General features: G+C 33.2%; 2 protein-coding genes across 2 annotated transcripts; both read left to right on the forward strand.

Moving 5' to 3' along the window:
- Positions 1-1,042: 1,042 nt before the first annotated feature.
- HELRODRAFT_88649 (hypothetical protein) lies at positions 1,043-2,946 on the forward strand (the record flags this gene model as incomplete). Its single annotated transcript, XM_009030092.1, has 3 exons — positions 1,043-1,484; positions 1,732-1,986; positions 2,807-2,946. The coding sequence occupies 3 exons, from the start codon at positions 1,043-1,045 to the stop codon at positions 2,944-2,946; spliced, it is 837 nt and encodes a 278-aa protein (XP_009028340.1).
- Positions 2,947-4,292: 1,346 nt separating this feature from the next.
- Positions 4,293-10,962, forward strand: HELRODRAFT_115616 (hypothetical protein). Its single transcript, XM_009030169.1, has 19 exons — positions 4,293-4,568; positions 4,873-5,451; positions 5,613-5,696; positions 5,799-5,873; positions 6,474-6,503; positions 6,834-7,019; positions 7,107-7,202; positions 7,345-7,465; positions 7,641-7,749; positions 7,906-7,999; positions 8,547-8,651; positions 8,734-8,848; positions 9,057-9,181; positions 9,277-9,364; positions 9,611-9,680; positions 9,907-9,974; positions 10,240-10,409; positions 10,510-10,803; positions 10,886-10,962. Exons 2-18 carry the CDS (start codon positions 5,194-5,196, stop codon positions 10,570-10,572), a joined length of 1,857 nt encoding a protein of 618 aa, XP_009028417.1. The 5' UTR covers positions 4,293-4,568; positions 4,873-5,193; the 3' UTR covers positions 10,573-10,803; positions 10,886-10,962.
- The last annotated feature ends 2,028 nt before the right edge of the window (positions 10,963-12,990 follow it).

A 12,990-nucleotide genomic window follows, 5' to 3' on the forward strand; every position in this document is an offset into this window, starting at 1 on the left:
TCAGAACCTTATATACATGTTAGCATTGCATGGACGTGTTTATGTGGTCATATTTATAATTGCGTGTGCGTGTGTGCCTCTGGTACATTCTTTTAAATATTCCGTCTGCGCTGCTTCTAACGCTGTAAAAGCTGTCTTCAGATGGTTAAATTGATTTTTTCATCAGATATAGCTGTCATAATTATTATTTTTCTTCTTCTTCATCATCTTATTATTAATAATTTAATTATTGTTAATGGAGCTTATTGAATAATTGAAGGTAATATATGAATGTTAATATCTTACATTTTGTTGTTGATGTTATGAATAAGTTAGGGTAAATTATGAATAAATTATGAAAAATTATGATAAGAGAATGATGCCATCTTTCTTCATCACCATCTTTATCATCACCATCATCACCAACGACGAAATACATGCTGTTGGTTTGATGGATAATAATACATCATCGTCATCTTCAACAACAACAATACCATTATTGCCACCATCTTCATCATCATTTTCAACAACAACAACGACATCATTATTGTTACCACCATCATCGTCATCGTCAAAACATTATCGTGTAATCGACCAGCAAAGTAACGGTAAAAGAATTCGTTCGGTTGTCCGAATCGATCCGTATCGGTATATCGATTACGTATCGAATTGGAACAACGATATAATTGACGATGGCCATAATATGAAAAATATGAAAGACAACGACGGTATTATTCTCGAAAAAAATCTCGTCAAACAATACCGATACCGTAACATAAAATCCTTCCAACCTTATAAATTCAACAGACTGTTATATGAAAGCGACGACACCAACGCCAAAGCAGCCACTAATAAATCCTCCAATTCGATCCACCACCCCACAGCAAACATATCTAGCGATGATGCGATAAATACTCGATTCAAACAGATCCGATCTTCAGTACCGTACAGTAACTATACCGACAGTTTAAAGGATACGAATATAATCGACAAAAATGAGGAAAATAATCGGCAACAACGCCATCAGCAACTACGACTCAAAAATAAAAACAACGAATTAAAGATGAATCGTGGACACCAAAAACATTACAATACAGATCAACAGTTGAAAATAAGCAACAGCATAAACAACAAAATAAGCAAAAATAAACATCGGTTTATTTCTGACAACAACACAAAACGAACCAGACAACAACATCGTCCCAAACAACAACATCGTCCCAAACAACAACATCGTCCCAAAAAACAACATCGTCCCAAACAACAACATCGTCCCAAACAACAACAACAACGAAAACAACATCTATCGAACACACACAGGAAATTTCATAATTTCAATAATCGAATATTCGTCGAACCGACTTTCGACAACAGAATATTCGTCGGACCGACTCGTTGCATTGACATCCCACGCCGAATGTACCTCTGCAACAACTTGCAGTACAAAAAAATGAGAATACCCAACCTGCTCGGTTACGATAACGTTCATGACGTCGTTGACCAAGGTACTTTTGTTTGTTCGTTCGTTCGTTTGTATGTTTGTGTGTGTGTGTATTTGTGAGTATTTTGTGTTTTTGCGCGTGAGTGCTGTGTTGAAAAAATACCACCATAACATCAAAAGTAACGATGAGTAATGGACAATGGTATAACAGGAGAAGAATATGAATGAGTGATCATTTAAAAGTAGGAATAAAACACTATATTATTTCATAATAATTGAAATAACATTTGAAACCCCCTCTGAACCATCAGGATCTCACTGGATTCCCCTCTTGAGCACCAGATGTCACTCGGACCTCCAAATAATGCTCTGCTCGCTGTACGCTCCCATCTGCATGTCGCGACCCATCTATCCATGCCGGAACCTTTGCCAGGAAGTTAGGCGATCCTGCGAAGACACCATGCTGCTGGGAGGCTATCAGTGGCCCGCCATCTTGGATTGTGATCAATTTCCAGCGGAAACAGGGGTGTGCGTGGGATTGAGAGAGAAAAATGGTCGGTTAGATTGTAGTTTGAAAATTGAAATAATCATTAATTAAAATATATCTGTCTGACCTTCGAAAGTGTTGACATCGTGTATGGAACTCTTTCCTGTCTGGCAAGTATCGACCATATCAAGTTCGATACTGAACATCCAACCGAAGCAAAGCCGATACTGAAATGTATCGCCGATGGTGGTGCCTCCAAATTAACAACCATGGTGACAAGGATGGTAATGGTGTCAACATTCATAACAATTGAAATAAAAAAAACGAAACAAAAAACCGAATGAAGATATATTTGAATTTGATTAAAAAGGAGTCGAATTCATTAAATACACTGATTGATTGAGTGATTCATTCCAACGCTGAACAAATTTATTTCTTTTCTTTCTCTCCATATTATTCTCTCTCTTCTCTCTCTCTGTGTGTGTGTGTGTGTGTGTGTGTTTGTCTCTCTCTCTCTCTCTTTCTCTCTCTCTCTCTCTTTCTCTCTCTCTCTCTCTTTCTCTCTCTGTCTCTCTTTCTCTCTCTGTCTCTCTGTGTGTGTTTGTTTGTCTCTCTCTTTCTCTCTCTCTCTCTGTCTGTCTCACTTTTTCTCTTTTACATTTTCTTAACTATCTCTTCCTCTCTTTCTAGAGTGGTGGTAAATACAAATTTTTATTACTATCTATCAATGCGTTGATACGATAGAACCATCATCAGCCAGCACATAATCTTGATTTATGACATGAAGATAACACGGCCACCGTGACGACGACGACGACGATGATGAGGATGATGAGAATGACGATGATGATTTTGTGATTTGTTTAATAATGAATTATAATTTTCATAATTGATAGCAGGGAGGAGAGCATCGAGAAATGCTTGCAGCGTGTGTGACGAGAAAATCAACAAGAGCCAGCTGAAGAGTCATTTTTGTAACTCCAATATCGGTCAGAAAATATTTAAAATAATTCGTTTAAATATCTTTATAATTTCCTAAATACAATTCACAATTAATTCGCTTTATTATTCATAAATATATTATACTTATTAAGAAATTTAATAAATCATTCCATCTATTTAACAGTTATAAGAGCGAAGTTGGACGGAGTTAAAAGAGAAAAATCGAAAAAAAGGGTACTTCTTTCAATAAAATGGACAAATAATACTAATGGTAATAATGAATATAATAATGATGATAAGCTGGTAAAGTTTTATAAAATGCCGTCAAATTCAACTTATGAAGGTTTTTCTATTGGAGATAAACATATATGGTATCTGAAATATGGCTTGAAGTGTAAATGTATCAGGATTCGTGGTGATAATAATAAGAGAATTATGAATAAAAATATTATTAACAATAATTATAACAATATTAATTTTAATAAATATAATAAGATCAATAAATTCGAAGTTGGTGTTAACAATAACCAGGCTTATTTGATAATGGGGACCTTATTGAATGAAAGAATTCGTGTTAAATACATCGGATTCTTCAATAAAAGTTCAACAATTTATGAATATTTTTCAGATATTTACAGAAATCGTCATAATATTTGCGAAGAAAATGTATAAAGTATTTTCTGTCATGTATCTTATTTAAAAAATCTCAATCTTTTGACTATTTTATTGAAATAAATACTTTTAGTGAAAGCTCCTTCAAAACCTACTCTCTTGTGTTGTCATTGCGTGCAAGAATGAGCAAAAACGACTAGATGCACAATATTTAAATTGTTGAAATTTCCTGATTAAACAAGATTTTAAACAATAGAAAATGCACACAATAATCATTTAGTAATCACGTTTCTTCTGTGTTTCTTTGTTCATTTCATATGTCCAGATGTCCTTGAATTTCCGAAGACCTTCTTCCTCCTTCTCAGCAGTCAAATTCGAGAGAGCCACCATCTTGGTCGTGTTTCACCTTATTTGAAGATAGAGTTCATAAACCGGCAGCAAAAATATAAGCATTGAATTTCCTGGCATAAGCATTAGATTATAATTATCTTATATAACACAAACCTACATACTTCAGTATAAATAAATGATATTATACAACACGTATATGTTGAATCAAGGTATAATAAGAAATAATAATAGTATGTTTGTAAGTTAACCATTCCTAAAATCTGTAAGAATATTCACAGAGATAAATGTATTTACAAAAAGATTCATATGTATTTTTCAAGTATTTGCAATCATAATGGTTAAAAACTTTGATATAGAGAGCATGAAAATCAAGTGTTGTACGTGTAGGGTAGGAACCAGCTAGGAGGAACCTGGATAGAATTTTTGAAAGTTCGTTCATTTATCTATGCACGAATAATATGACATTAGTGCAGTCTTTGTTCTTTATTATATAAATCGCTAGTTTTTTGTTTTTTATTTAAAATTGTGAATAGTCTAATCAAGGAACTTTCGTAATTTGAAACAGAATAAAATATAATTCTCCATTTTGGTGTTTCAGGCATTCTTTAATTTTCTCATACGTTTCGATCGATAATAAAACATTCAGACCAACATTTCATTTCATTTACTTACCCTGGGAAATTTTATTTCACTTTTATTTTTATATTGAAGTCATTTTAATGAGAAAGTTTTTTATATTACCGTTACGTTAGTTAGGTTGGTTTCATTTTTTTGCTAATTTACATAAAATTGGTTTTTTTAATTATATCACCTAGTCTAACAAAAGTTAGCGCTTTAGTTAGTCTATCTATCAGCTATCTATTATAAAATTATACATAGTAGTAGAAACTATTTTATTTATCTATCTAACAAAATATTAGTTAATAGTAGTAGGAACTTCAAAAAATGTAGTTATTTCAAACAAAATTAAAATCAGCAGACAAACTTTATTACAATTTTATTTATAAATCTTTTAAAATAAACAACACAATTTATTTTTTTAAAATAGTCTTTTCAACAGTGATAGTGCAGGACTATCTCCTACATCTTGTTTGTAATTATATTCAAGATTCAACACCAACCAGAAAATGTTGCAGATTACAATGCACTTGATGATTATAGTTTATTAAAAACATCAATTATAGCCATTTTATTCAAATTTCAAGTTCATCAAAAGCCATACTCACTAACAAGGTTATATTACACCAAACAATAAATCAGCCTGCCTGTTGTCTTGTTTGCTGTGACCAAAACATCATCAGTACCTTATAAAATAAACCAGCAAAACATCATCTGTATCTTTAATTATTGATATTTCTGCCATTTTGTTTGAAAGCTAATTATGAGTAAAAAAGGTGGATCAGCCTCCCCACCTACAGGTGAAATCGGACCTAGACTTGCAGATTATTCGGGAGCTCAGTACATTGTCCTAACAAGCAAAAACATCACAACAACAACAACAGGTGAACCAGTAACTGTAAACTCCAGTGATGTACCTCCAGAAATTTTCAATCTACCATCCATCACTGATGACAGCCAACCAATCAGAGAGCTGCAACCCTCATCGACACCCGTAACTAAAACTGATGTCATTAACAAAGTTAGAGATTACCTAATTATTGTTGAAGTTCGGGACTACCTGATTATTAATGATGAAAATGTGTATAATGGGATAGCATATTTCTTGAATTAGAAACCACACCAACATATAATTATATCGTAATTAAATAAAATATTGTATCATATTGATTGCAACACCAGCAAGACAGACGAGTCCACATGGAAGGAACTGGGGGGCCAACGCTGAAACCAAAAAGACAAAAAGGAAAGAAAAAATTTGAAGTGGTCATTATAATTACTATTCTTTCATTCATTCATTCTTACATTTTTTCATTTATCCATTGTCCATTCAATCAATCAATCATTCATTTTTTTATTTGATGACAGGATATATCAAAGATATTACAAAAATGTCGAGAAGACCCAGTGAACAATATAAGATTAGATGTGTGCAAGTTGCAGGTTAAATTTTTTGTGTTTGTTTGTTTGTATGTTTGTTTGTACATTTGTCTGTCTGTTTGTTTGTTTGTATGTTTGTCTGTTTGTTTGTTTGTATGTTTGTCTGTATGTTTGTTTGTCAAGTGTATTTTATTTGATATTTCAATTAATCATCATATTACTCTTTTCTTGCTAGTGTCTCCACTATTATAACTGATAGCACACTTTGTCACAGATAATATGGCAGTTATGGCAGCCTTTTTCTAATTTTGCAGGGCTGCTTCTACAACTGCTTCTACTATTCCACTTCTAGTATTACTACTACAACTACTATTGTCTTTAATTTAATTAAAATCGAACAGAGCTCAGATTACAGAGCTGGTAGGTATAAAGTAACTAAATAAACTTTTTTTTTCTATACAGGTGGATTATTTGATGAATTTTAATTAATTATCTATTCTTAAGACCATGTAAATTAGTTGACTTTCAGTATTAGGTGTATGTTTTCTTATCTGTATCACCACCATCGTTGTATTCATCATTTGTATCATCAACCTCATCATCTTTCTCGTCGTTATGTCACACTAATGTTAACACCACTAAAATCATGAAACATTAAAACAGTTGACAGCATTGCCTCCCACTATTAAAGATGTAAGTCTTTATATATATCATTCGTAAATTATTGTTCTGTTTATTTATTTGTTCATTTTTATTTTTTTAATACAATATTCTATAAATTCTACAGAATGTTTGGCGTTAATATGTTTGTAGTTCATTTTTTCGATTTTTCTCACTAAACTACAACAAACATATTAACGCCAAACATTCGGTAGAATTTATAGAATATTGTAAAAAATATGGTCTTTTACCAACATTTATATTTTTATATATACATCTATTCATTTGTCCATCTTTCAACTGAAAAAAACAAAAAAAAGAACATAGTCAATTTTTTTTCACCAATTTTTCTCCCATCTAAAGTTAACACACCTAAAAGAATTGTACTGTTACGGCAACAAGCTGGTCTCCATGCCTCCGGAGATTGGTCTGCTGGTCAATCTGGAGACGTTGGCATTCAGTGAAAATTCGATCCTCTCCCTGCCTGATAGCATGGAGAAGTTAACAAAGTTGAGATGGCTTGATTTGAGGCATAATAAGTTGAATGAGGTTGGTTGGTTGGTTGTTTGAATGATTAATTGACTGATTGATCGTTTGATTGAATATCTGATGGTCCCACTGAAAACACTGTCCCAGATACCACAGGTTGTGTACAGTTTAACAGCCCTGACACACCTCTTCCTCAGGTTCAACAGGATCAAGCTGGTCGACGAGAAGATTGGCAATCTCAAGGTATACTTACTTGTTTCTATGTACGTATGTCTGTCTGCCTGTCTGTCTGCCTGTATGAATGTCGTTTGCATGTATGCATGAATGTCGTTTGCATGAATGTGTGTGTGTATGTTTGTTTGAATATTTGTATTTTACTACGCAGAAATTATCAAACTTGAGTTTACGTGAGAACAAGATTCACGAACTACCGAGCACAATTGGTTGCTTGACGCTGTTAAACACATTTGATGTTTCTCATAACCATCTTGAGCATCTGCCTGCTGGTATGTTGCTGCTCTTTTGTATGTTGTTTGGTTTGGCGTAGTTGTTTGTGTTGCTGGTCCGTAGCTGGTTTCGTTGTTTTTAAATACTTTTTACATTTTATTATATTTTCACATTTATTACAATTATAGTTATAATTTTTTATTCGTTACAAGTCATTTAATTCTGCACACAAAGAAATAGGAGAGTGCAGGTCAATAAACAACTTGGACCTGCAACACAACGAACTCCTAGACATCCCTGACAGCATTGGAAATTTGAAGGGCTTGACTAGATTGGGCTTGAGGTTCGTTCGTTCGTTTGTTTGTTTTGGCCGGCTGGTTGGCTATTATCATGCATTATAGTTTTTCTTATAATTGTTTCCAAATTATAAATTATGAAATTATAATATTTCCTTATGATAAGTAATATAAACTATTATTATTATTATTGCCTGCAACAGATACAACAGACTGACCAGCATACCACAAACAATGAATGGATGCACACTGTTAGAAGAGTTTAATGTTGAAGGCAACACAATTTCTCAACTACCTGTGTGTTTTCTTCTCTATTCGTTTTTCTCTGTTTCTCTCTGTGCTTGTGTATCAATTTTGAGTTGCAGTGTTGTTATTGTTCATGTGATTCAAGTGCAAATGATTCAAAAACAATAAAAGTGTAGCTAACTTTCTTCCATTTATAATGCCGTCCTGTCAAGCGCAGAGCAGCTTGCAGTTGTTCCATAATTGAAATCAAACTTTCCTGCCACAGAGGTCGTACAGTGCGCCACACACACCGCACGACGCCACACACACCACACGACGCCACACACATCATGCACGCATGCGTGAGCACCGCATCATGCGCGTTTGAGTTTCGGACGGACGGTATTCGAACCACGTCACCATGTAATAACAACGCGAGATATGGCACTTCTACCGACTGAGCTAACTTTGTGACCAAATTTTAATTGATGAACATTCACAAGCCCACAAGTACATTAAACAGACGTGAGCGCACATACTCAATGTATAACATGAAGTAAGGCACATACTTACTATTAAACGAACACAAACACACGTACGTAATGTCAAACGAACATAGGAAGGCCTGCTAACAAACTTGGTAAAGTTGAACAACATTGTTCTGTCGAGAAATGCATTCACATCATATCCAGTGGGTGGCCCTGCACAGTTCTGCACTGCTGCTGTTAGTTCCTCTGTCTGTATGTGTGTGTGTGTGTGCGAGTGTGTGGCTGGCTATTTAAAGATGAATTTTTATTTACTCGCAGACAATAATCATGGATCACAACCAAATAAATAAAATTCCCTTTGGGATCTTCTCACAAGCACACAACCTCACAAAGTTGAACATGAAGGATAACCAGTTGACTTCCCTACCACTTGGTCTGTTTTTGTTTGTTTGCTTGTCTGTGATTGTTTTGTTAGTTCAGAAGCGCCTTCATCCTTGAAATAATGATGACTCAGCAGTTTTTTGAATCGCGTTCGCTCAAACCTCCGTCTTCCAAAATTTTATAATTTGTTTGTCTGTCTGATTGTTTTTCTAAAATATAGGAAACATTTTAAAATAACTGAACCAAATATGCTAAAATAGACACGGGAAGTTGGAGCAGCATGGTGGAGTTGAACCTGGGAACCAATCAGATCAGTCGAATTCCTGATGACATAGAAAAACTTGAAAAATTAGAAGTTCTCGTGCTTAGTAATAATCTATTAAGGGTTAGTTAGGCGATGGTGATAGTGAAATTGTTTAATAATATTATTAATTAAATATTAATTTATATTAATTAAATATAAATTTATATTTCTTCTAGAGGTTACCGTCGACAATAGGAAATTTGAAAAAGTTGAGAGTTCTGGATGTAGAGGAGAACAAGCTGGAAACATTACCTGTCGAAATTGGTTGAAATCATTATTCTAATTTCATTAAAATTACATTATTATTATTGCTTTATAGCCATCATAAGTCATATTTGCAATGGTTAGAATGATCCCTGTCACTTGGTTTGATCTGTCTGCCTCTCTCTCTCTCTCTCTCTCTCTCTCTCTCTCTCTCTCTCTCTCTCTCTCTCTCTCTCTCTCTCTCTCTCTCTCTCTCTCTCTCTCTCTATTAACCATTATTATAGTGGAATATTGAAATAATTTCAGGTTACTTGGGCGATCTTGACAGGTTGATCGTGCAATCGAACCAGCTAACCTCGCTACCGAGGCAGATTGGGTTAGTCTGGGATAATTAGTTTTAATTATATTATTTGAGGCATAATAATATTAACGAGATTTACAATTAAAACAATTATGCTTCAACTAACTTGGCTGATGTTTTGGCAAAATTCAGACGACGGACACACACAAACATGTACATCAACTATAACATAACGAAATAACTATGACAATATACCATAATTATAAAACTATAATTAATAAATATAATCTTGCGACAACAGAAATTTGAAAAATTTGACGTACCTGGGTGCCGGCGAGAACCAACTGACTTCATTGCCTAGAGAAATAGGTTCACACGTCTAGTAAAATATAATTCACAATATTTGAATTGTATATAAATATGATCATGATATATATATATATATGTATATATATATATATATATGTATAAGTTCATGAAGTGGGTGGGGGAGATTATTGCCTTTATTTTAAGTTAGGATTAGGTGTGGGAATTTTTGTGGCTATCATTAAAATGAAGGCCATTTGTTACGGACAATGTTAAGGGCTCGAAGCCTTTTATTATATGTAGAAAAATTGAAATCAACCATATTAAGGTAACCTCGACAATCTAGTATCTTTGTACGTGAACGACAACCCGAACCTGAACAGCCTGCCCTACGAATTATCATATTGTGCTAAACTTCAATTCTTAAGCATTGAAAACTGTCCACTCAGTCAAATTCCGACTGAAATTTTAGTGGAAGGACCGTCACTTGTTATTCAGGTTTTTTGGATTTTTATTAGTTTATAATGAATGATGGCAATTTTTGATCAGCGATTTTGAAATTTAATAATATTTATGAATAGAAAAATAAAACGTTCAGTTTTTAAAGATGAAAAGTAATTATGCCGGAGGAGGAGCCGTGAGGTTGATTGACAACCAGTGAATACTCATCACCTTCGAGGGCGAATCGAATGCATCATGATACTAACTAACAGAACTATCATGATAACCGACAACCAACAAAAATTCATCATGATGTTTATCACCAACTTCAAAATAGCCACTGCTATCGTGTGTGTGCGTGTGTGTTATAATTGTTGGTTTGGCTTGTTGATTATTTATGATGTGCTTGCCAGTTTGATGCTAATGTAATGATGATGAATAAAAACTAACCCTTGATTCATCATATTACCAGTTCATTCATTTATTTATTCATTCATTCATTCTGTTCTCTCGTCAACCCTCGAGACAAAATTAATTAGTTGCCATGAAATAGTTATAAAAACTCGCCAACCAGTTAACTCAATCAATTGCTGAGTAAATTATGAATTGAGAATCAAAAAGAACCACTTGCAAATGACGATTATTGATGTGTGTGTGTGTGCGTGTAATATTAACGATGTGTATAAGAGATTTATTTTGTTGCACGTAATGCTTTGTCAAGTTATTGATTTTCATCAGAATTTAGAAAGGCAAGATAAAAATGTATTTGTTTCTACAGATTATTCTACATATTATGTACGTGTGAATGTAGAATGTATCGACATTTGTAGATAGAAACAAACACCAATGCACGTTGTGGAGCGTGGCTGAATGTAAATGTTCATTGCTTCGTTTCGTCCTTTGCTATGAATGAAAATTATAAATCTGATGCATGAGTAACGTGTGTGCGATTAGAGATGCCCCATTTTAATGATAGTGCTACTTCCAAAATATTTTTCGCATTCTAGAACGATAATTCTTGAACATTATTAGCGGAAAATTTATTTTTGCCATAGCTGTATGTTTTAACATCAGTCAGAATTTGAACAGGAGATTGAACATTATCTCGATGAAGAATTGCTGGGTGGGCAAAAGTCGCCACTCTTTTCTTAATAGCTTGCTTTATTCTAAAAAAGTAATTTTTTTAAATTGTGGGTTTTTCACTATTTGGATGAATGATGGATCAACTATTTGGTCTTCGGCCAAATTCACTATTCTGTGCATCTCTGGTGTGTATGTATGTATATATAATACATATATATATATGTATGTGTGTCTGTGTGTGTTAATATTTGTACATACATATGTGTGGATGTGGAAGAGAGAATTTACAATTTTTTTGTAATGCAATCATGCCATGAGAATGATTGATGGACGCATTAGTGTGAATGTGATGTGTACAGTTTTCAGTTTATGTATACAAACGTATGTGATTCCAGTTGTAATTATGTGTGTGTGTATGTGTACTTTAACATTTGTATGCTATATCATTTGATCGTCAATAGAGAAAGAAAGAAAGAGAGAGAGAGAGAGAGGGGAGAAATGGAGAAAGTGAAAATGTAAAATTTAAAAACCACAGCCTTCATATTGTTTTTGTACAACATTATAATATAGCACACATTGTCGTTCGTTGTTGATGATAAGTTTATATTACACACACATCACATACACAACCACACATGCACAAACACACACATTTACTTAGCTGCAAATGTTAATAATTCTAAATTCAATTAAAAAAGAAAAATCTAACAGTTAGTTTCAACCACATTCATCCACGCGTGTTTGTTTCGATCAGATGTGTCTACTTTTCAAAAATTATATTTATTCAATCAACTAATCTATCTATATATTATGTACACACAAACTCACACACACATATATATATAATATATATTGATTGGCATGCAATATTGTTCAACAAAAAATCTAACATAATACAAATATGTATAATTAAGTGTGCGTGCGTGTGTGAGAGGAATGTGTACTTATTTGTTCGTGTTAGCATCTTATTTATTATTTGAACGGACGAAATGCCTCTATCTTAATGTAATCGAAACGTTGTAAGCGAACGTAATAATGAATTTTAAAAGCATGAATGGATGTGTAGATGGATTGATTGATATGTTCTCAGTTATATAGCTATATGAAACAAACTTTAAAATCGTGCATTTTAACATTATAAATATATTACATAAAATGTTTATATACGTATGTATATATAGTCGAAAATATAATACTGAATAATAAGAAAGTTATTACAATTATATGCATTATATATACTGTTTGACGTAATTGTATATAAACAAATAGTAAACTTCTTTATTTATGATTGCTGGTGCATTTTTATTCAATTGCTAATGACGTCATTATTCTGTTTCTAATCGATTTTTATGTTATATATGTATATATATATATATATTCATAGATATTTTAAATTTTTGGAAAATTAATTTTAATTTGCATTTTCTTTGCGGCTGAATTTTAGATGTGTATGTCTGGGTAATTGGTCTTCAACTTTTCAAAATGTTACTACGAATGAATGAATGTATGAATGAATGACAATGAGTGAGTGAATGAACGGTAATGCTAGATGGAT

This window comes from Helobdella robusta (genome assembly GCF_000326865.2).
Source record: "Helobdella robusta unplaced genomic scaffold HELROscaffold_65, whole genome shotgun sequence".
Classification (NCBI taxonomy): Eukaryota; Metazoa; Annelida; class Clitellata; order Rhynchobdellida; family Glossiphoniidae; genus Helobdella; species Helobdella robusta.